This window comes from Saimiri boliviensis, chromosome 10 (assembly GCF_048565385.1).
Source record: "Saimiri boliviensis isolate mSaiBol1 chromosome 10, mSaiBol1.pri, whole genome shotgun sequence".
NCBI lineage: Eukaryota > Metazoa > Chordata > Mammalia > Primates > Cebidae > Saimiri > Saimiri boliviensis.
This window is the reverse complement of record NC_133458.1, coordinates 68,005,591-68,028,278: the sequence shown is the minus strand read 5'-3', so window position 1 is coordinate 68,028,278 and position 22,688 is coordinate 68,005,591. Positions and strand designations below refer to the sequence as shown.

General features: G+C 35.4%; 1 protein-coding gene across 13 annotated transcripts in view; it reads right to left on the bottom strand.

Moving 5' to 3' along the window:
* Positions 1 to 22,688, bottom strand: part of AKAP9 (A-kinase anchoring protein 9) — a 175,745-nt gene that overhangs the window by 119,042 nt on the left and 34,015 nt on the right. For 10 of the 13 annotated variants that reach the window (XM_074379403.1, XM_074379405.1, XM_074379407.1 and 7 more), the window contains exons 3-8: positions 20,098 to 20,142; positions 12,064 to 12,117; positions 11,532 to 11,702; positions 9,791 to 9,946; positions 8,760 to 8,957; positions 1,249 to 3,636 (exon numbers count right to left, since the gene is read on the bottom strand). In XM_074379403.1, coding sequence (XP_074235504.1) covers positions 1,249 to 3,636; positions 8,760 to 8,957; positions 9,791 to 9,946; positions 11,532 to 11,702; positions 12,064 to 12,117; positions 20,098 to 20,142 — 3,012 coding nt within the window. The remainder of the gene's footprint in view (positions 1 to 1,248; positions 3,637 to 8,759; positions 8,958 to 9,790; positions 9,947 to 11,531; positions 11,703 to 12,063; positions 12,118 to 20,097; positions 20,143 to 22,688) is intronic. The other 3 variants (XM_074379412.1, XM_074379404.1, XM_074379410.1) reach the window with 1 other exon arrangement.

Genomic DNA, 22,688 nt, shown 5'->3' with positions numbered 1-22,688 from the left:
CAGACCTAATACCATAAAAACCTTACAAGAAAATCTAGGCAAAACCATTCAGGACATAGGTGTAGGCAAGGACTTCATGACCAAAACGCCAAAAGCAATGGCAACAAAAGCCAAAATAGACAAATGGGACCTAAACTCCACAGCTTCTGCACGGCAAAAGAAACAGTCAGTAGAGTGAATCGGCAACCAACAGAATGGGAAAAATTTTTTGCAGTCTACCCATCTGACAAGGGGCTGATATCCAGAATTTACAAAGAACTAAAGCAGATCTACAAGAAAAAAACAAACAAGCCCATTCAAAAATGGGCAAAGGATATGAACAGATACTTTACAAAAGAAGACATATGGGAGGCCAACAAACATATGAAAAAATGCTCATCATCACTGGTCATCAGAGAAATGCAAATCAAAACCACATTGAGATACCATCTCACACCAGTTGGAATGGCGATCATTAAAAAATCGGGAAACAACAGATGCTGGAGAGGATGTGGAGAAATAGGAACACTTTCACACTGTTGGTGGGAATGTAAATTAATTCAACCATTGTGGAAGACAGTGTGGCGATTCCTCAAGGACCTAAAAATAGAAATCCCATTTGACCCAGCAATCCCATTACTGGGTATATATCCAAAGGATTGTAAATCATTCTACTACAAGGACACGTGCACACGAATGTTCATTGCAGCACTGTTTACAATAGCAAAGACCTGGAACCAACCCAAATGCCCAACGATGATAGACTGGATAGGGAAAATGTGGTACATATACACCATGGAATATTATGCAGCCATCAAAAACGATGAGTTCACGTCCTTTGTAGGGACATGGATGAACCTGGAAACCATTATTCTCAGCAAACTGACACAAGAGCAGAAAATCAAACACCGTATATTCTGGCTCATAGGTGGGTGTTGAACAATGAGAACACATGGACACAGGGAGGGGAGCACTACACACTGGGATCCGTTGGGGGGAAATGGGGGAGGGGCGGGGGGTAGGGAGGTGGGAAGAGATAGCATGGGGAGAAATGACAGATACAGGTGAGGGGACGGAAGGAAGCAAAGCACACTGCCATGTGTGTACCTATGCAACAATCTTGCATGTTCATCACATGTACCCCAAAACCTAAAATGCAATAAAAAAAAAAAAGAAATTATTAAAAAAAAAAAAAAGAACTATATTTCTTACACAGTGTAAAATGTACATTTTGACTGTGCTTTACCACATATAAAGAAGCAAACATACCTGTTCTGATTTAAGTACACTGAGTTCTTTCTGAAGTTTATCATTTTCACTTGGTTGAGTTGCTCTAAGTGATGATTCCTTTGTTACTGATGGCAAGTGATCGAAAATGAACTGTTCTTGCTTATGTTCTTTTCCAATAGTCATATTTCCAAAAGAAACTTTATCTTCCACCATTATTTTTGATTCTTCACCAAAACTTTTATTTACTTTAGAAATTGATCCTTCAGCATCCCTGCTTGTCATAGTCACAACTCCATCTGATAAAGAGCTTACTTGAGTATCACATGACTGTATATTTTCTGCCCTGTTGTGGTTAATAATGATTTCTAGTTCTCTACATTTCAATAAAACTTGTTCTTTCTCTTGCTTTAAAGATTTAACTTCTTCATTTAGAAAACTAATCTCACCATGTTTCTGTTTCAACTGTTCAGAAAGATCAGACAGTCTCTGTGACAGCTCTAATTTCTCTCGCTTGGTTACCTCAAGCTTTTCCATGAGTTCTGTTGTATCCTTCTCAACAACCTCACCGATTTCCAATGTTTCTGCTAGAAAAGTTTTGTCTTCATCAAAGACAGAACTTTTCATTTTCACTGGAGCTGGATTTATTCTTTGCAAATGAAGCTCTTCATTAAGTGCCTTAAGCTTACTTTTATACTCTAATTCCTGTTTATTTTTACTGTCTTCTAAATCATCTTTTACTTTGAGAAGGCAAGCATACTCCTCTTGTAACTCTTGATAGTTAACTTCAAAGTTCTTTTCAGCAAATGAAAAAGTGTTCCTTTGCTTTTCAATCTCTTCATTTAGCTGAATACATTGTTGTTTGAGGTCCTCATTTTCCTCTGTAAGGATTTCTATTTCTTTTTGCCAGACAGAGTCTTTGGATTTGGACTTAATGGAATCTATGAAAATCAATCTTTCTTCTTGGTTAATAGGAGTATGTATTTTCAACATGTCTTCAAGTGCTTTCTTTTCATCTTTAAGAATGTTATTCTCTGCTTCAAGCTGTGTGAATTTTTCTTGAAGATCATTCTCTTTTTCCTTCATCTGTTTTTCTAATAATTCTGTTTTAAGTTGTAATTCTTGAACTTCTTGTTCAAGTGTACCCTTTTCCTTTTCTTCTCGTCTGAGTATTTCAATTTCTTTTTGAAGTTCATTGATTTGAAGAGTCATTTCTTCTGACTTTGAATTTACAAGAGACTGCTGTAAATCTTTCAGCTTCGAAATTTCCAAAATTAATTGATTCTGCTTAGTTATCAAATTGTCTTTTTCAAACTGCATGGTTTCTATCTTTTGACTCATTTCATTCTGTAAACCATCTATCTGCTGTTTATAGTGAATGCTTAAGTTATCTTTAAGTTTTTCAATATTTATTCGATGTTCAATTTCTAAATCTTCCTTCAGCTTGGAAAGTTCTTCTTCATGACTAAATAGAAGCTGTGTTCGCAGCCTCTCTAATTCAGCTTCTTGTGATTCAGCCATTCTATCTAAGACAGCATTCTTTTCTTTTTCTAACATTTCAAGTTTTATCTTGTAATTTGTAACTTCTGCTTCATGTTTTAATTCTAGTTCCTTTCTGGATTCAGATGCAGAAACAATCTCAGCTTTCAAATCTTCCACTGTACTAAGAGACTTATGTGCTTCATTCAGTTTACTTTCTTGTTCAGCTACTGTCTGTCTAGCTCTCTGAATTTGCTCCCTTGAAAAGCTCAATTCTTCAAAAAGGTCTTCAAGCTGTCTCTGTAGAGCACATTTTTCTTCTAAAATTCTTCCTAGTTCTTCCTTGAGTTTTTCCTTTTGAGAGTTAGTATCTTGCAATTTTATATTCAGTTCATTTATTGCCACATTCATTAACTCTACCTGATCTTCATTAACTGTAATATTTGGATGTGACCTGAACACATTCTCCATTTCTCCCTTATACAGTGTTTTAAGTTCCTCCATTTGTGACATGTGTTGTCTTATTAATTCTTGTTTCATTTGCACTATCTGCTGCCCATACATCTCATCCAGCTCTGCCCGGAGTTGTTCTAACTTTCTTTGAGTTTCTTGTTCCATTCGTTGTACTATATCAGTTCCAAACTGACTGTCTTTATGATTTCTCTTCTGAAGTTCTTCGACTGTCCCCATTAACTGTTTTATTTCTTCAGAAGATTGTCTTTCTTTTTGCTTAGAATTATTCAGCTCTAATTTCATATTTTTTATTTCTTGGTTCTTTTGCACAACTTGTTCTTGTAACTCTCCTAGTAATTTATCAGCAGCTGTTAATTTATCCTTTAGCTCAAGAGTTTTTTTTTCTTCTTCTATTATTTTTGTGTTTAGTTTTCCAATGATCGCCTCCTTTTCCTGTATTTCTTCTTTATTTGAGTTTTCTACTTTTTTATCTTGTTCCTTTAGGAAAAAAAAAATGAAAATATTAAGAATGGCATTTTCAGCTTCTGCCAACTTATATGGCTTCATCTCATTACCAAAACACTGACAGAAATCTCTCTTTTAAAAAAATTCTAAGGAACTGTTGGTCCTACCCCTTAATTTTTTCCATAATGAGATCTAGAACTTATGTACCCAACACTACTTGTAAGCAAATACTACAATAGTTTGGGCCTTCTTAAAAGAAATTTCTTTTAACATTTCTGTGATTAAAATTTTTGGTTTAAAAACCCAGTCTGATTTTGGATGTCTCTAAACTGTTATCTTTTCATTTTTCTTATTATCCGATCAACATTCTGAATATTTAGTATTCTCTATAGCTAAAGTACTACATATACTCTAGACACATTTAGCAAGATAAAAATAAATCAAAGTTCCTCACATGTATTCTGGTGACTTCAATGTGTGTCACGGGCAAGGGCTATGGAAAAAGTAAAACAACAAAAACAGATTCCTAAGGGTCTGTCTAACTTCAGTCCTGGGCTCTTAAGTCAATTAGAAATTTAGAAATATGAAATGCCTAAATGATGGAAACTCAAGTGACATCTAAGACAACTATACCATTTATGGCATATCAACTTGGTCCTAGACTTTTGGTTCAAACAGAAATTTGCAAGCAAAGCAGATATTCTCCCCCAGTTCTTATTCAGGATTCTGTTTTGGAACTGAGATAAGACTAAGCCCAGATGCAGGCCAAGACATATCTGTTATCGTGATTACTTCAACATGACAAAGTCAAGCAGAATTCCTGGGTCAAAGTTTTGCTTCAGTAACTTAGTTTTCTGTGTAAGTAACAGAGGGCTATAGTCTCAAAAACAAAGAAATACATGAAATCTGCAGAATGGATCAGAACATAAGTAGGCAAGTAAAATCATTTTAAGGAGACAGGAGTCCCAGACAACCAGGACTTACAGGTGCCTTGAATGATATTTATATATATAAGGAAGAAATGCCAAGGCCAAGAAAAATAAAAGCCTCAGAGAGAAATGTTGGCAGTGCCCATTCAAGTACAGCCTTTGAGAATTCTGGTCACTCTAGAAAAAAATTACCTAATGTAGAAAGAAACATCAGGGATTGTAGCAAACAGCACTTAAGAATTTCCATCTACAGACATGACCATTTCTAATGTGAGACAGATAGACAGATCAGGTTATCTCAGCCTAACGCTCCTGAACCTCTGATTCCTCTAAAACCTTTTGATCTCATGCTCACTAAATAACTTTCTAATTATTATTTGGTTTTAAAAATTCATTTGCCCATGGAAAGAATATAAAATCCAATGAACTTAATATTTAGGTCCCTGTGATAATTATTTCTCATTGTAAATTAATAATCTCATTCAAGCTTTAAACATTAGCCTCATGGTGAAACCCCGTCTTTACTAAAAATACAAAAATTAGCTGGGCATCGTGGCAGGTGTCTGTGATCCCAACTACTCAGGAGGCTAAGGCAAGAGAACAGCATGAATCTGGAAGGCGGAGGCTGCAGCGAGCCAAGATCACGCCATTGCACTCCAGCCAGGGCAACAGAGTGAGACTGTCTCAAAACAATAAGAACAACAAAACATCAGCCTTGTGAAGATGGAAAATCTGAGTTCACTTCAGAGATAGCTCATCTCAGTTAATAGGGAAATAAAAAAATCAGACTTCTGAATCTACAAGTTGAAGGCCAGATTCTGTACTATATAAATTAACCAAGGCAATGAATGTTATCCTATGTGGCCTCTTGAGCAAAATTCTATCAGCTTTTGTCTTGGTATCACATATCCCACCCAATATTACCATATTATTACCGAGTGCTGAGCCTTCTTACTTCAACCTCTGAACTACAATAGGATATCAGTAAATCAGTTTAATCTCTTTTAATCCCAGTGTCTTCATCCATACAATAAAGATAATATATTATTTCCTCTATCTCACAGAATATGCTAAAATAAAATACCACATATTAAGGCATTTTATTCTTACTGTACTATTAATATATATAAGTGCAATATTTTTACATGCTAGAAAGAAATCTATAACACATTTGGAATCTATGAGAAAGTAAAATCAGTTCATGGTGGTAATTCCAGTTAAATTGTTAAATAAGTTAACTAGGTTTGAAAAATGTTAATGTTATAAAACCTAACTTTTCTGTTTCCTGATTTTCTATAGGGGAGGGGAAGGTCTTCATAAAACAGTATCATTTAATTCAAAATTGTCCAACATCTGATATAATAACAATCAAAACTAATTCTTCATTCAACCATTAAACAACACAAGTTCATGGTTTAGTTTTCTTAGTAGCACTTAATTTCAAAGTACATGGTTTTTAAATTACTCATTTTGTGGTCTTAAAAAAAAAAAACAGCTCTGTGGTTGAATATATCATCTTTTGGAATTACACCTGAGATGGTGGGGAATAATACACTAGGGCACCATGAAAAGTCTGGAGGATTAAGACAATGAGAATGTTAGGACAATGAGAACGAGCTTTTAATCACTGACACAGTTGTGTAGAGAAGGGGTCCCCAACTCCCAGGCTGTAGACCCAGTTCTGTTTGGGGTCTGTTAAGAACTGGGCCATACAGCAGGAGGTGATCAAGCATTATCACTTGAGCTCCACCTCTGTCAGATCAGCTGCAGCATTAGGTGCTCATAGGAGCTTGAACCTTATTGTGAACTGTGCATGTGAGGGATCTAGATTGCAAGCTCCTTATGTGAATCTAACTAATGCCTGATGTCGACTCAAAACCATTCCTCCCACTGGTCTGTGGAAAAAGTATCTTCCATGAAACTGGACCCTGGTGCCAAAAAGGTTGGAGACCACTGGTCTAGGGAACCAGGACCATTTCATTTGTGACCCTAAAGCCTTAGCTGACCCTAATGCCTCAGCTGCTGACAGAACTACTCAGGGGGATTCATTTTCTTAAGAATAAAAATTAAAAACTATGTATATAGTGAAAAACAGATTGATAGAAGTATTCTTGTTACATTCAAATAAATAAGGTTATTCTCCCTACAAAAATGAATTAATTACTTGAGTTTTAAATAATCTTAATTCACACTGACCACAGAATAAATATAATACAATCCAATCTCCAGGCTCTTCTCACCTAGGCCTAGATTATCCTTCTATTCTTACCTCCTGGAAAGGTTAACTTTTAAAGACTACTGTTGCCTAGACAAATTACACCATTTTTTGCTCCTTACTGTTTTTTAACATGTTTTGCCCTGAGTCTTTATGCCTATTACACATTCTATCTAAAATGTCCTCCCCATTTCTATCAGGTGAGATCCTTAATTTATCCACTTGTTTAGGAAGTACTGAGTAGCTTAGCTACTATGTTCCATGCATTAGGCCAATTGCTGGGGAAACAAAATACCATTAAAAGGGATTGTCCCAACTTACAAACTTATGTCAAACAGAACTCCTCCACTAAACCCTACCCTGAATCTCTACCCTCATTACGCCCGACCTATTCAGAACCTTCAAGGCACTTTTTGCCTACACTTATCCTTGTTTTGTGGTGTCCTTTGTACATGCCATAGCTCTCCTACTAATCCATGAGTTCCAGTAAAGAAAAAGGCAAACTTTAAGCATCATTGTATTTCTTGCAAGGGCCTGCTATAAAAACAGGTGTTTTGTAAACATTTACCTAATAATTTTTAAATTATCTTAGTTGTTAAGGATGTATTTTCATAATTTCATTGTCTTCAATTTGTATATTCCCTATTATTTAAAAGTAGTTCTCTGGAGTCAGACAACCTAGATTTGAAATCTGGCCCTATCAACTTACTACCTCCATACCTGGGCAATTTGCTTCACTCTTGCTTTGTCTTGGTGTCCTCACTTAGAAAATAGGAGTAATAATGGTACTTCTAATGCACAGACCTGTGACGATGATTCAATGAGTTAATATGTGTAAGATGCTTTGAATACTGCATGTTACACAGTAAGCACTTAATAAATGCTAATTAATACTATATTATTATCCAAACAATATTCTTGTCTTGATAATTTCTCAAGCTCTTGCAGAAGAACCACCTAAGTTTATAAAAAGTACTATATTGTATATACAATCCACCCTCATGCTTTGTAGATTCCATATTTGTGAATTCTTGCTAAAATTTACTTGTAACCTCCAATCAATGCTCATGGTGTTTTCAGTCATTTGCAGGTGTGCACAGAGTGACAAAAAGTTTGAGTTGCTGGACATACACTTCCAGCTGAGGTCAAACAAGGTGACCATACTCTGCCTTGTTCAGCTCTTAAACATAGAGGACCAGAGGGATGGAGGGGACTCGAGGCAGTGCAGTATAGTACAAGAAGCTCCAGCTTTGGGGCAACTGACAGGATCTGAATCCCAGTTTGACACCTCTTAGTGGGGTGGCCTCAGGAAAGTCACTCTGAACCTTGATTTTTCTTTTAAAAAATAAACAGACTCTTCCAGGATGAGTAGTTTTTGTGATTTAAGATTATAATCAATGTGATATACATATACATATACATATATATATACACACACACATATATATATACACACACACACACACACACATATATATATATACACATACATATATGTGATATACATATATATAAAATATACGCACCCATATAAAGATACACATTCCCTCACCCACCCCCCACCCCAGGAACTTATTTGCTAAGTAAGTGTTCCTAGAAACACTTATGGAACACTTAAGCTTATGGAACGTAACTTATGTAAATAAAAAGAACTGACTATATTTTTTTTCTAATTAAAATCCATAAAATTCCTTTCTGTTGTAAAAATATTTTCAGAATTTCACAACCATGGCTAAAATAAGTGAAAATAACTACAAATGACAAAAAAAATTAGTTATAAATTTAGATTTTCCTACTAATTCAGTTTAACACAGGCTGATCACTTTTAGGGAATTCAGTAATAACTATTATCTTAAAAACTACATTACTGAGACTCCCATTTGCTTTTGAAATAAATTACATAAAGAGCTTAATTATGAAATTTCATAACAACAAAAAAAAAAACACTTGCATAAAAAACTTTAAACTGTAAAGTTTCTACAAGTTAGTTGATTTCATTAAAATAAGCATACCATTTCATATACTTTAATTTTCTCTTGCAAGAAACTAATTTGCATTTTGAAGTCTTCTTTCTTTTTCTGATAATCTTCTAATAGGTGGTCTTGTTCTTCAAGCTGCTGTTGATGAGTGAGGATCTGTTGTTTGGCTTGTAGTAAGTCTGCAGCTGTGCTACTATGAGTGCTGTTTCTCAGAGTTTCACTAGCCTGTAACTGCAAATAGAAAGAAACCTCAAAACGTTAAATTCTGAAGTGACTATATTAGGGAACAGACACCTTGGGGGTGTCCCTGCAATAGCTCTCTGGGATCCTTGCTGGCTTTGCAGGCTTGAGACCCTAGCAAACATGCTGCCTTGGCTGACTAGATAGGTATATCCAAGCCAATTCAATAAAATTATCTTTTCCATGACACAGCAGAAAAGCTAGGTCTCCTGAGACTGAGGCAGATATGTGAAGAAAACTGGGACCTCAAAGACAGTACTTCCTGAATTCCTGATGGCTTTCTAGTTTGTAGTTCCAATCCCTTTCAGAGGCCTGGTTGTGTTTCTGCCCTTGGGTTCTGTAAACAGCCTGAATCCTTACACTAAATACCTCCCTTTCGCTTTAAGCTATTTCAAATTGTTTTGTTATTTGCCATCAGAAATGCGGATTAATGCAATTAGATTCCTGTGGCTCTAATTGAAGGAAAATGGAATATATTTAGTCTTGTTATCATTTAGAACCTAACTAAAATAAACCATACCAGGATTGGCAAAACTAGGATGTGATTACAGATTAATTTTTGCAGAAATACCCTCAATCAACCTTATAAGATTTTATAATATTTCAAAATAGAGGCAGGGAGGAAACACAAAGAAAATACTAGTAGAAAACCATTTAAGAAGTATGAATTAAATTCTTGATTAACATAGCAACACATATTCACTGATTTTTCATACATGATATAGTAAGAAATGGCTTTTTATCAATTTAGATTTGTTCTTGAGGTAAATTTTTAAACTTCATTACTAAAAACTAATAAATTTTGTTGCATTAGTAACACTTACTTGCTGAAATTGAATCTGTAATTTTTGACTCTGTTCTGTCAACTCTAAAAATTCTCTCATTGTCTCATCCTTTTCTCTTCTTGCTTGTTGTAAATTAGCAGTGAGCTGGGTTATGATGCCATCTCTTTGTTTAATGGCAGCTTCAAATTCTTGTAACTAAAAGAAAATATTAAGTACCGAAATAATTTTTTTTTTAAATTCACCATTACAGGTAACTTTTAAAAAATATGAATTAAAAACACACTGGCAGAATTCTTACACTTTATAAGCAGTCTTTTCCTCATTTGAAAGCTATTAACTTACAGAAACTGGTGCTACTTCCAAATCAACTTCAAAAAATTTATCTGAACTAAGGAAAAAATTATATTTCATCTGGCTTATCCATATATTTACTTATAGAAGGACAAGTGACTTTATATTTAGAGGTGCCCCTAATCTGTTCCTAGGCAACACCACCTTAGACATATTTAACCCCAACTTGTTTTTGAAGAGGATAAAATGGAAATGTATTTTGTCATCTTCATCAATGTCCTATTTCACCTTGTTTTCATAACTGACTGCCATAGACAGTTATGGCAGTCTAACCACAGATGTCAATCTAACCACAAGAGGTTACTTACAAGGACCTGCTGACATATTTTTCTGTTCTTTTTTGAGACAGGTTCTCACTCTGTCACACAGGATAGAGTGCAGTGGTGTGATTTTGGCTCACTACAGCCTCAATCTTCTGGGCTAAAGTGATCCTTCTGCCTCAGCCTCCCAAGTAGCTAGAACTACAGGCACACACCACCATGCCTGGCTAATTTTTAAGTTTTTTGTAGAGATGGAGTCTTGCTATTTTGATCAGGCTGGTCTCAAACTACTGGACCCAAGCCATCCTCCTGCCTTAGCCTCTTGAAGTGCGGGGACTACAGGCATGAGCCATGCCCAACTTGCTGACATTTTTAAAGGACTTAAGTTATAATATTTTGATGTGGTTTGCACCATAATTTTCTCTCAGGCTGATTACAAAAACATCTGTCCCACTAACGTGATTTCAGACAATCATAAAGTTAAATAAGAGTCTGTGTTATATTGACCCTGTTAATCAAATCCTACTTTTAAACAGGGTTGTTTATGCTATGTAAAAAGACAAAAATTATGAGTGATACCGTTACCATTTAGTTTTTTGTTTTTGTTTTGTTTTGTTTTGTTTTTTTAATGAGACAGGGACTCTCTATGTTGTCCAGGCTGGACTTGAACTCCTGGGCTCAAGTGATCTTTCCACCTCAGGCTCCTGAGTAACTAGAACTACAGGTGCATGCCACTGTGCCCCACTAAGCTACCATTTGAAAACCTCCATCTTTAGGCCAGGTATGATTGCTCATGCCTGTAATCTTAGCAATCTGGGAAGCCAAGGAGAGTCCAGGAGTTTGATGTGACACTCCATCTCTACAAAAAACTAAAAAAAATTAGCTGAGCGTGGTAATGCATGCCTGTAGTCCCAGTTACTTGGAAGGCTGAGGTGGGAGGATCACTTGAGCGCGGAAGGCAGAGAGTGCAGTAGGCCAAGACTGTACCACTGCAATCCAGCCTAGGAGACACAGCAGGACTCTGTCTCAAAAAAAAAAAAAAAAAAAAGAAAGAAAAAAAATTTTTTTAAAAAGAAACCCATCTTTAAACACTGCACATATACTACTATTCAAATTTCTTGTGTTTGTTTTTGTGAGTCGCAAACCAAAGCCACATAAAATAAACATACTTGCTGCAGTCCTTCAGTCCCATAGGTAACCCTCATTTCTTCCAGCTCTCTGTTTAGCTCTTCAATCTCATGCTGCTTCCCAGCCAACTCACTTTCCATCATCTCTAGGTGAGTTGGACTGTACTGTGCTCCTTGTTCAGAATAAGAATCATCAACACCAAATTCTTCTTCCTAAATCAATCCAAGATTTAAAATAATTCATTCTAGCAATATTCCTTAGGGAGAGAGATTCAAATACTGAAATCCATAGCAAGGTCCACTTTAAAATATCACTCATTACCTGGAAGATTACAGTATGGCAACCTACTTTGTTAATATAACACTTACCTCAGGAGCATAAGTAGGCTATATGCAAATTCTGCTACAATCGAGTTTTAAAATAAACACTAGATAACTTTGTTTTAGGAAACATTAAAATTAATTTGAAATCATACATGGAAAGAAGTACATGCAGGAAAAAGTTTTGTTAGTAAGCCAGATGATTTTAAATAGTATACAATATTAGTATCATGAGTAGTTTTAAATACTGTACCCTTAATAAATTTGTAGGCTTTCCTGTTCTCATCACAAAACTGCAACCATTTACCTGTATAAAAACAATTTCCTGATATATTATGATCTTAGATATAATTTTCTTTAGCTAACAATATTTCTGTTAACTATTTTCATGTGTACATGTCTTTTATTCCCAGGGAAAATGTGTCATTGGCAAAAACAGATACAGAGATTAATTTTAAACAACTAAGAGACATAATGACCATTTCAAATGCCAATCATTCCTCACACATCTGAATGCTTACAATGCAAATGACACCAAACTACATATATACATTTTAATTTACATAAGTAAATTAAAGTTCTAAGTGCAGTTTCGGTTTGCTCTTCCGAAGTATAAACCTCAATAAATCCTATTCTATGAAATGCTTCCTTAAAATAGTGTAAATAATTATTTTTTTATTAAACCCTATTCATTTTCAAGAAAAACAATTTACTGGTAGAAATGTCTTGAAAGCGAATGAACAAGACAAGTAGCAAGAGGAGATAAACAGATAAGAACACTCCCTCAAGAATGTTCTTCTAGGGCTAGAACTATGACAGCTATGCCAACACTGACCCATGTGGAGATTTTCTACAACATATTACTGCCCATCTCTAGCACAGATATTTTGTGGAAGGAGGAAGGAGAATGACAGAATATGTCTCCAGGGTTGACCTAGTGAGAAATTAATTAAAGATCAATTAATCCACTTAGTAATCCTCTTTCCTCCTTAACAGTACAAAAACCAGCTATGTATCTGCCACATCTTAATTACGTATTCACACTTCTATGTTAAAAGAATTCAAGATAATGAAGTTATTACTGTTGAAAGGCATACGATAGAGTAGCCAGAAATAGACTTAGATCCATATGAGCCACAACACTTTAAAAAGTAAAATCCTGGCCAGGCATGGTCCTTGACATCTGTAACCCCAGTACTTTGGGAGGCTGAGGAGGGCAAAACACAAGGTTAGGAGTTTGAGACCAGCCTGCCAACATGGTGAAACCCATCTCTACTAAAAATACTAAGGGCACCTGTCATTCCAGCTACTCAGGGCTGAGTCAGGAGAATCACTTGAATCTGGGAGGTGGAGGCTGCAGTGAGCAGAGATCACACCACTGCACCCTAGCCCAGGTGACAGAGTGAGACTCCATCTCAAAAAAAAAAAAAGAGTAAAAATTCGAATCAAGTGTTCTTTATCAGAGTTTGATTCCTTTGCTTTTATCCTAAGGACAATTTCTTTCTTTCTTTCTTTCTTTTTTTTGAGATGGGAGTCTTGCTCTGTTGCCTCGGCTGGAGTGCAGTGGCGTGATCTCAGCTCACCACAGCCTCCACTTCCCAGGCTCAAGCGATTCTCCTGCCTCAGAAGAATCAGCCTCCCAAGTAGCTGGGACTATAGGCATGTATCACCATGCCCGACTAATTTTTTGTATGTTTAGTAGAGACAGGGTTTCACCATGTTGGCCATGCTGGTCTTGAACTCCTGACTTCAGGTGATCCACTTGCCTTGGTCTCCCAAAGCGCTGGGATTACAGGCAGGAGCCACTGTACCCGGCCAAGGACAATTTCTGAAAATCAAAGCTAAAGTGAAAAAAAAATTCTGTGGTAAAACAATATTGCAATTGGTGAAAACTACCAGAAGGCAGAGGTACTGACTCTGCTAGAATATCAATCAATAAGCCAGTTGCAGCAGTGCATGCCTGTAGTTTCAGCTATAAGGGAGGCTGAGGCAGGAGGACTGCTTGAACCCAGGAGTTTGAGGCTATAGTGCACTACTGGCACACCCATTAATAGCCACTGCACTCCACTGTGGGCAACACACTGAGGCCCTGACTCTAAACAATTTTTTTTAAAAAAGATTATTAATATCAAGTCATCTGCAATCACTTTCAAATTAAATACTTCTAACTTGCAATTAGCTTTCTTGGATCACAAGTGAAGCATTTTGTGGTGTCTTCTAAAATATTTTGCTTTAGTTTAACAGTGTAACAAAATGGATGTTTATGAATATAGTACTCTTCTCTTATCCACCGAGGATATGTTACAAGATCCCCAATGGATGCCTGAAATCATGGATAGTATTGAACCCTATATATACTATGTTATTTTGATCTGATAAAGAAGATAGCTACTAAGTGAATACCAGATGGACAGAGTATACAGGGTGGATCCACTGTATGTATAAAGGGATGATTCACGTCCTGCGTAGGAAGAACGGGATGGAGTAAGATTTTACCATGCTACCCAGAACAAGGCGCAATTTAAAACTTATGAACTGCTTATTTCTGGCATTTTCCATTTATTATTTTCAGATAGTGGTTGACCACAGAAAGTAAAAACTGGGGATGTGGGATTACTGCTTCTCCAAATATGATATAAAGCAATGAATATTCCTTTAAGCAGCAATGATGTCAGTATTACATGAATCAGTTTATAATAATCAGTTTATTAATTAGCAGTTACTAGTTTGTAATAATTACATTTATAATTTAATCTAATTATTTAGCCACTGTGGTTTAATTTTTCTCTAATTCAGATAAGCAAATGTTATACTTGAACTCATATGTATTGAATTCTTAAAATACCATTAATACATGACTGGTTTTTCAAATCATATTTATGTTATAATCAATGTAAAACTTAACAATATTAATACATTTGAAAAGTTTAACATCATCTAAATTGGTTATAAAAGATTATTCACCAGTACTAAACTAAAACACACTATATTCCAAAGTTAGAACAGGAACACTTAACAGAATATCAGGATCATTAATAGTTAACAATAAATTATTCTATTTTTTAATTTAGATAATTATTTTATTGATACCTATAAGGGTATTCATCTATTCTTCTAACATTAGTCTTCTAACACTATTCTATTTCCATCTATGTCCATCTGGTATTCACTTAGTAGCTGTCTTCCTTATCAGATCAAAAAAACATAGTATACATAGGGTTCAATACCATCCAGGAGTTCAGGCATCCATTGGGAGTCTTACAACATATCCCCTGTGGATAAGGGAAGACTACTGTATTCATAAACTATTAGGTTTCTAACGTTAGTAAACATTCATATGAAAGTCAATAAATAACTTGAAACATGAAGATTAGATTAACAGACTCCAACTGTCAAAAAGCTCAACTTCTCTCAATGTCCTTTGCCAATGCGGCATTTGTTGACGTTATTTAACCTGCAGACTATGTTAATATATACATTCCTTCCACGTTCACAGAAAAATTTACTCTATACGGAGGAGTGAGGAAAAGTACACGTGAGGTACATTTTAAATTTTAAAATGTTTTGTAGAGGTATCACATCGTAACATCATTGCCATTCAGAAAGAATCGGAGGAAAGGTAACTTTCATTGTGTGACTATAAAATGGACTTCACACAAAAACTCATCCTTGTAGTGAACATCAGTTTTGATGAAACGTAAAAGAACTCATCCTTAACTTATTTATGATTAATACCTTATTCTTATACTTAATTTGGAAATATATACATTTAAAACATTAATATTGAATATTTTCATAAAAATAAAAATCTGATGACTCAAGAGTTTATGAGAATTATAGTTCAATGTGGCTAAATGACTCATGGAGTTGGAGTCAAGTAATGAATGAGGTTAAAATAAATGGCATAAACCATACAAGCACTTGATTGAGAAACATTCAATAATCAGATGAAATTTATAATAAAAGTGAATGCCCTATTACTACGTGTACATAATGGGATACATATTTGTACAGAAGAGATCTTGGAATAAAATTATCGACTAATTCTAAGATTGAACCAATTTTCAACCCAATGAATGTACTAGTCACAGAAGTCAAGAACATTAAACCCTTAATATACCTAACTATATACAATTTATAAAGTTCTAATTAACTGTTATCAGAACCTGAAATCATTCTCAGAATAATTTATTAAAGGAGTCCTCATCACTCATTTCATATGAACATAGTGTAAAGAAAAGTATATTTCTAGTGATGAGCAATTAAAAGAACCAAGCTTTGTTGAATGTCTAATGTATGCCAAACACATATTAAACATTCTCAAGGTTATTTTGTGAACTACTTTGTGAGGTAAGCAATTATCCTATGAGGTATATATTACTATCATCCCCCATTTTATAGTTTAAAAAGCTGTATTTCAGAGTTTAAGTGATGTGCCCAGGTTCATAGAGCTCAAAGGTGCTGAAGTGTGTAAAAAGGACTTTCTAGCTTTGTCCAACCCCCCCACACCCTGCTCTTTTCTTACATCTTATTGCCCTACTTACCAGAAAAATGGTAGTCATACTTAGGTAAAATACAAGATAATTATGTGGTCTATGATTAAAACTACTTGATTTCAAAATTTTAGAATACTCAAATACAATCTAGATCTGTCAAACTTTGCAACTCTGGCACTGCAGTGAAGTTATAATGTTATGTGATACTCAGAAATCAATCAATCAATCAATCAATCTCTCTCTCTCTCAGACAAAGTCTCACTCTGTCATTCTGGAGTACAGTGGTATGATCATTAGATCATTTCAACCTCAAACTCCTGGGTGCAAGAGATCCTTCTACTTCAGCCACCTGAGTAGCTGGGACTACAGGCACACACTATCACTTGGCAATTTTTTTTTTTTTTTTTTTTTTTTTTTTTTTTGAGATAGGGTCTTCCTCTGTAATGAGGCTGGAGTGCCAGTGGTGTGATCAATACTCCTGGGCTCAAGTGATTCTCCCATCTCAGCCTCCCGAGTAGCTGGGACTACATGTGCCTGCCACTATACCAGGCTAATTTTATTTTATTTTTTTTAATTTGTAGAGATGAAGTCTCCCTATGTTGCCGAGGCTGGTCTCAAACTCCTGGGCTCCAGTGATTTTCCTACCTCGGCCTCTCAAGGTGCAGAGATTACAGGTGTGATGTACTATGCCCAACCAATAAATGTTATTGAGAAATCATTCCTTAAAAGTTCCAATATAAAAAGTATTACACTATAAGATTTATTTCTTGGGTTATAAATTTGGTCTACTGATGATTATTCTGCCTCCTGAATAAGTGAATATAGCTTAGAAGACCCCCGTAATTCTAGTTCAGTTAAGCCAGTCTGATATCATTAAATGGCAGAATTAAAGCTTCGAAACTAACCTACAGCATCAAAGATTCAACTAGTATCCATCTTAGCAATTTTGATGACACATTAGACAAACTATCAACTTTACTTCTATGTTTTCTCTAGACATAGTGAATCTATAAATTTCTCAAAGTATAATCCTTTGAGAATCCATATATAACACATATAATATTACTAGGGTTATAATTCAAACCAGCTCAAATCTGTCAAAAATTATTTCATAATTATCTTTTTTCCTTTTTTAAGATGGAGTTTCACTCTTATTGCCCAGGCTGGAGTGCAATTGCACTACCTCAGCTCACTGTAGCCTCCAACTCCCAGATTCAAACAATTTTCCTACCTCAACCTCCTGAGTAGCTGGGATTACAGGCATGCACCACCACACTCAGCTAATTTTTGTATTTTTAGTAGAGAATGGGTTTCACCACGTTGGTCAGGCTGGTCTCTCTCCTGACCTCAGGTGGCCTCCCAAAGTGCTGGGATTACAGGGATGAGCCATTGAGCTCATGCTATAATTACGTTTTTTTCAATGTAATCTTCTAAGTCATTGTTTCTTCCACACAGTTAAGATAGTTCATCAATTTAGTTTTCTTGACCAACATCAACAAAAAACAGTATCATCACAAGATATGTCATACTGTAAGAATAAGCATCTTTCAAAAAACTTGTTTAAAAAAAAGTATGTATAAGTATATATTTATTCATATATAATTATTCATGTATATAACTATAAATATATGCAACTATATATGTATATATATGAAATTCTATACATGTATGTAAAATATATTTCTCACCATGAGTTATGGTCAACAAGTATGATAAACACTGTTCTAAGTTTTATCTGTAGTGCTTATATTTAAATACTATTTGTACCTTATCTTAAAACATATCATATTTATAGATATCACAGATAGTTTCAATAAATTTTTCTGAACCTGAAAATAACCAGTTTAATTTTTAAAATGCAGCTGAAGATTGTCTTATTGTAACAAGAATTTCCAATATTATTTACATTTTCCTACAGAAAACCTGATAATCACCATATTTTGATATCTTTAGCTTTTCAAATCTATATTTAAAAACTAAAATTTGCCCTGTTATCTCAATATGAAAAAACAGCTATACAAATTTTAACCAAATTTCATGGGCATATATGGGATGGTCTGATCTAGAGCCACTAGCATATATATATAAAATTCACTGTAGTGTAAAAAAAAATGCACTTTGTGGAACTCTGGGGTGCTCCCCAAAGATACAGGTGGTTTAAGCACCAAAGCATCTAAGACTTTCAATCAAGAAATATAACTTATAAGAATTAGAGCATTACAGAGGAAAGAAAAGTTTTCACATGCAATCATACTTTGGTGTCTCTAGGGGAATTAGCTCTAGGACCCCTCTAAGTAGACTAAAATCATGGATGCCTAAGACCCTTAATGGCATAGTATTTGCATACAATCTGTGGACATCCATCCATATACTTTAAATCATCTCTAAGATTACTATGTAAATAGTTGTCAAACTGTATTTTTAAATTTTATATATTTTTTATTGCAGTACCGTTATTATTTTTTGTGTGTGTGAATATTTTTTATCTGTGGTTGGTCAAATCCTCAAATGCAGAACCCTCAGAGATGGAGGGCCAACTATATGTACCCCAAATTTAATAAAGTCACAAAAGCAGATTCTGAATTGCAAGCAGTGATTTTAAATCAAGATACGTCCCATAGAGGCAACTTTAGCCTAAATCAGGCACCAGTGTATTTATTTAATGTTGGCTAATTACTTTCCTGGACAGATTACTAGTAAGTGTATTCCAACTTTTAAACACATTAACTTCTAAAGTAGCAAAGTTTTTATTGCTATTAGCAATCTAAAACAGTAATATGTTCTTTAACAACATGAAAGTGTTTTCTTTTTTCTAATAGAAACCTACAATAAATTTTAACATTGAATACACTGAGTTACTGAACCATTTACTGAATGGTAAAAAAACATTCAGAGTATGGAATAGTTTACAGTCTCTTCAAATTCTGGACTAAAGAAACGGCAATCACATCTAAAAGAGGAAGAAAAAGATAACAAAATGACATATACTTATTACCAACCCATAAAGTATTTCCCAAAGTGGCCAATACCTGTATCAGCCTTTATCACCTAAAGTAAAAACTACTATTAAAACATTAACTTCAATAAACAAATTTATATGATTAGAATTCAAGCATTTATAAAAAAGCATAACTCAGCCGGGCGCGGTGGCTCAAGCCTATAAACCCAGCACTTTGGGAGGCCGAGGCAGGTGGATCACGAGGTCGAGAGATCGAGACCATCCTGGTCAACATGGTGAAACCCCGTCTCTACTAAAAATACAAAAAACTAGCTGGGCGTGGTGGCGCATGCCTGTAATCCCAGCTACTTAGGAGGCTGAGGCAGGAGAATTGACTGAGCCCAGGAGGCGGAGGTTGTGGTGAGCCGAGATCGCGCCATTGCACTCCAGCCTGGGTAACAAGAGCGAAACTCCGTCTCAAAAAAAAAAAAAAAAAAAAAGCATAACTCAAAATGAAGTATCCTATCCAAAATATCAAAAAAAATTTTGATATTTTTACTGTGCTAAATATGGATACTTTGTAATGGTCACATGTCTAAGAAACCCAATATCAAATACTTTCCAGAAACTAAAACAGGGACCAAGCTATTCAACCAAACTTAAGACCTTAGCCAACAATCTGAAAAAAAATCAGTAACAGATGATCTTCAGGTTCTAGTCACTTAACATTATATTTATAAAAATACAATAGAAGCATGAATAACAAGAACTCAAGTAGCAACAATCAATAATTTCAACAATAAAATACACATTTTATTTATGTTATTAGAAATCAATATAATTTAAGTCTTACCTCTGAACTGTAGTCATCCGCTGTGGTTGAAACTTCACTTTCCAGCTAAAACGAAAGTAAAAACCAAATATAATTATGACTTTTTTGCGTTAAGTATTGTACTTCACTAAGCTATTACTACTGGTAACATACGATGGAAAAGTCACATAAAATACCACTAAAAAACTAGTAAAAATTATTCAAATCTTTAAAATTTTCATTTAATTATAAATAACAATGGCAAAATAATGCAACTAAAATGTACCAGTAGGCATTTTTCTAAATATAAGAGTATCAAGAGTTACTTTCATACAGATCTTATATACAGTACATATCATTTGTAAGCCAAAAGCACGAAGACACCATTCCTTTGATCCTGTACGGTAGCCTCCACTTTATCCATGGTATTGCTTCCTATAATTTCAGTTACCCACGGTTAAATGTGTTTAGAAAATATTTAAATGAAAATTCCAAAAATAAACAATTTGTAAGTTTTAAATTGTGCACTGTTCTAAGTGCCATGATGAAATCTCACTCTGTCCCATCCAGGACATGAATTGTCCCTTTGTACAGCATATCCACACAGTATATGCTATTTGCCCAATAGTTACTTGGTAGCTATCTCTGTTATCAGATGCACTGTCATACAGTATGGCAGTATGCAGTATTGTAGTGCTTGTGTTCAAGTAATGGCGCAAGATTACTACTGTGCCTTGCTTTACTCAAAGTGTAAGATTACTGTGCCTAATTTATCAATTAAACTTTATCATTAAGTATATGAGTATAGGAAAAAACACAGTATATATAGAGTTCAGTACTATCTCTGGTTTCAGGTCTCCACTGGGGGTGTTGGATTATACTCTTCATATGGTTTGGCTAAGTTCCCCATCCAAATCTCATCTTGAATTGTAGCTCCCATGATTCCCATGTGTTTTGGGAGGGACCTAGTGGGAGATAACCAAATCATGGGAGTGGTTTCCCCCATACTGTTCCCGTGGTATTGAATAAGTCTCACAAGATCTGATGGTTTATAAGGGGTTTCCCTTTTTACTTGGCTCTTCTCTCGTCTGCTGCCATGTAAGACGTGCCTTTTGCCTTCTGCCATGATTGTGAGTGAGGCCTCCCCAGCCACGTGGAACTGTGAGTCCATGAAACTTCTTTTTTTTTACAAATTACTCGGTCTCCACTGTGTCTTTATCAACAGCATGAATATGGAATAATACAACTCTCCACATTTTACCTCTTTAAAATGAAAGAAAGTCCTAAAACACTGCTGTTAGAAAAGTTCAGCTAGGCGTTGTGGCTTACACCTGTAATCCCAGCACTTTGGGAGGCCAAGGTGGGTGTATCATTTGAGGTCAGGAGTTCAAGACCAGCCTGGCCAATATGGTGAAACCTTGCCTCTACTTAAAAAAAAACAAACAAACAATAAACTAGCCAGGTGGTAGCGGCGCACACTTGTAATCCCAGCTACTTGGGAGGCTGAGGCAGGAGAACTGCTTGAGTCTAGGAGGTGGATGCTGTAGTGAGCCAAGATTGTGCCATTTTACTCTAGTTTGGGTGACAGAGTGAGGTCCTGTCTTTAAAAAAATAAATAAGAAAAGTTCAATTTCTCTGAAAGAAAAATCATAAAATCTTGATGCTCAAAAACTAATAACTAAAGAAAAAATAACCACCTTTGTTGTTGTAACACCTTTAGAGTTTACAAAAGCACTTTTAAAGCCATTCTTGTTTCACTATCACATCCTTGGATTTGGGTATGAAGTGAGCAACTTTTTCAAGCTTCCCTAAAAGAAGTAGCAGAAAGAGTCAAGGAACAAATCCAAATTTTCTGACTCCAAAAGTACTATTTTCACTGTTGACCCTCTCATCTAACCTAAGAATCTCATTTTGATGGTTAGAGAAGTGAGACCCAGAGAGTTTCACCCTTTCATTCAATAAATATTAACCATCACTGTCTCCTTTCTGATCTACACCTATGGAAATTCTATTCAACATTCAAGCCCAAGTTCTAAAACTACGTTCGCCATGAAGTAGTAATTGAGGCCAAGAACAAAAATAAGCTTGCCCGTAATATAAAATGTTATTAACAGTGGTTCCTAACTCATGAGATTTTTTTTTTGAGAGAGTCTTGCTCTATCACCCAGGAGTGCAGTGTTGTAATCTTGGCTCACTGTAATCTCGCCTTCCAGGTTCAAGCACTTCTCCTGCCTCAACCTCCCAAGTAGCTGGGATTACAGGCATTTGCCACTACACCCAGCTCATTTTTGTATTTTTAGTAGAGACAAGGTTCACCATGTTGGCCAGGCTGGTCTCGAACTCCTAACCTCAAGTGATCTGCCTGCCTCGGCCTCCCAAAATGCTGGGATTACAGGTGTGAACCACTGCACTCAGTCGAGATTCTCTTTTAAATCTGAAATACTTTCATGACACAACCCCTCATGTTCATTAAATGCATATTGTGTACTGGAAATGGTAGTACCGAGAATTAAATGCTGAATAATACAATTGTTGCATTCAAAATGCTAAAATATAGAACAGAGAAACCAAATATTAGTTTGTATATTTAAAAAAAGACAATATGCCTTTGAGCCAAATCAAGCACTAGAGTT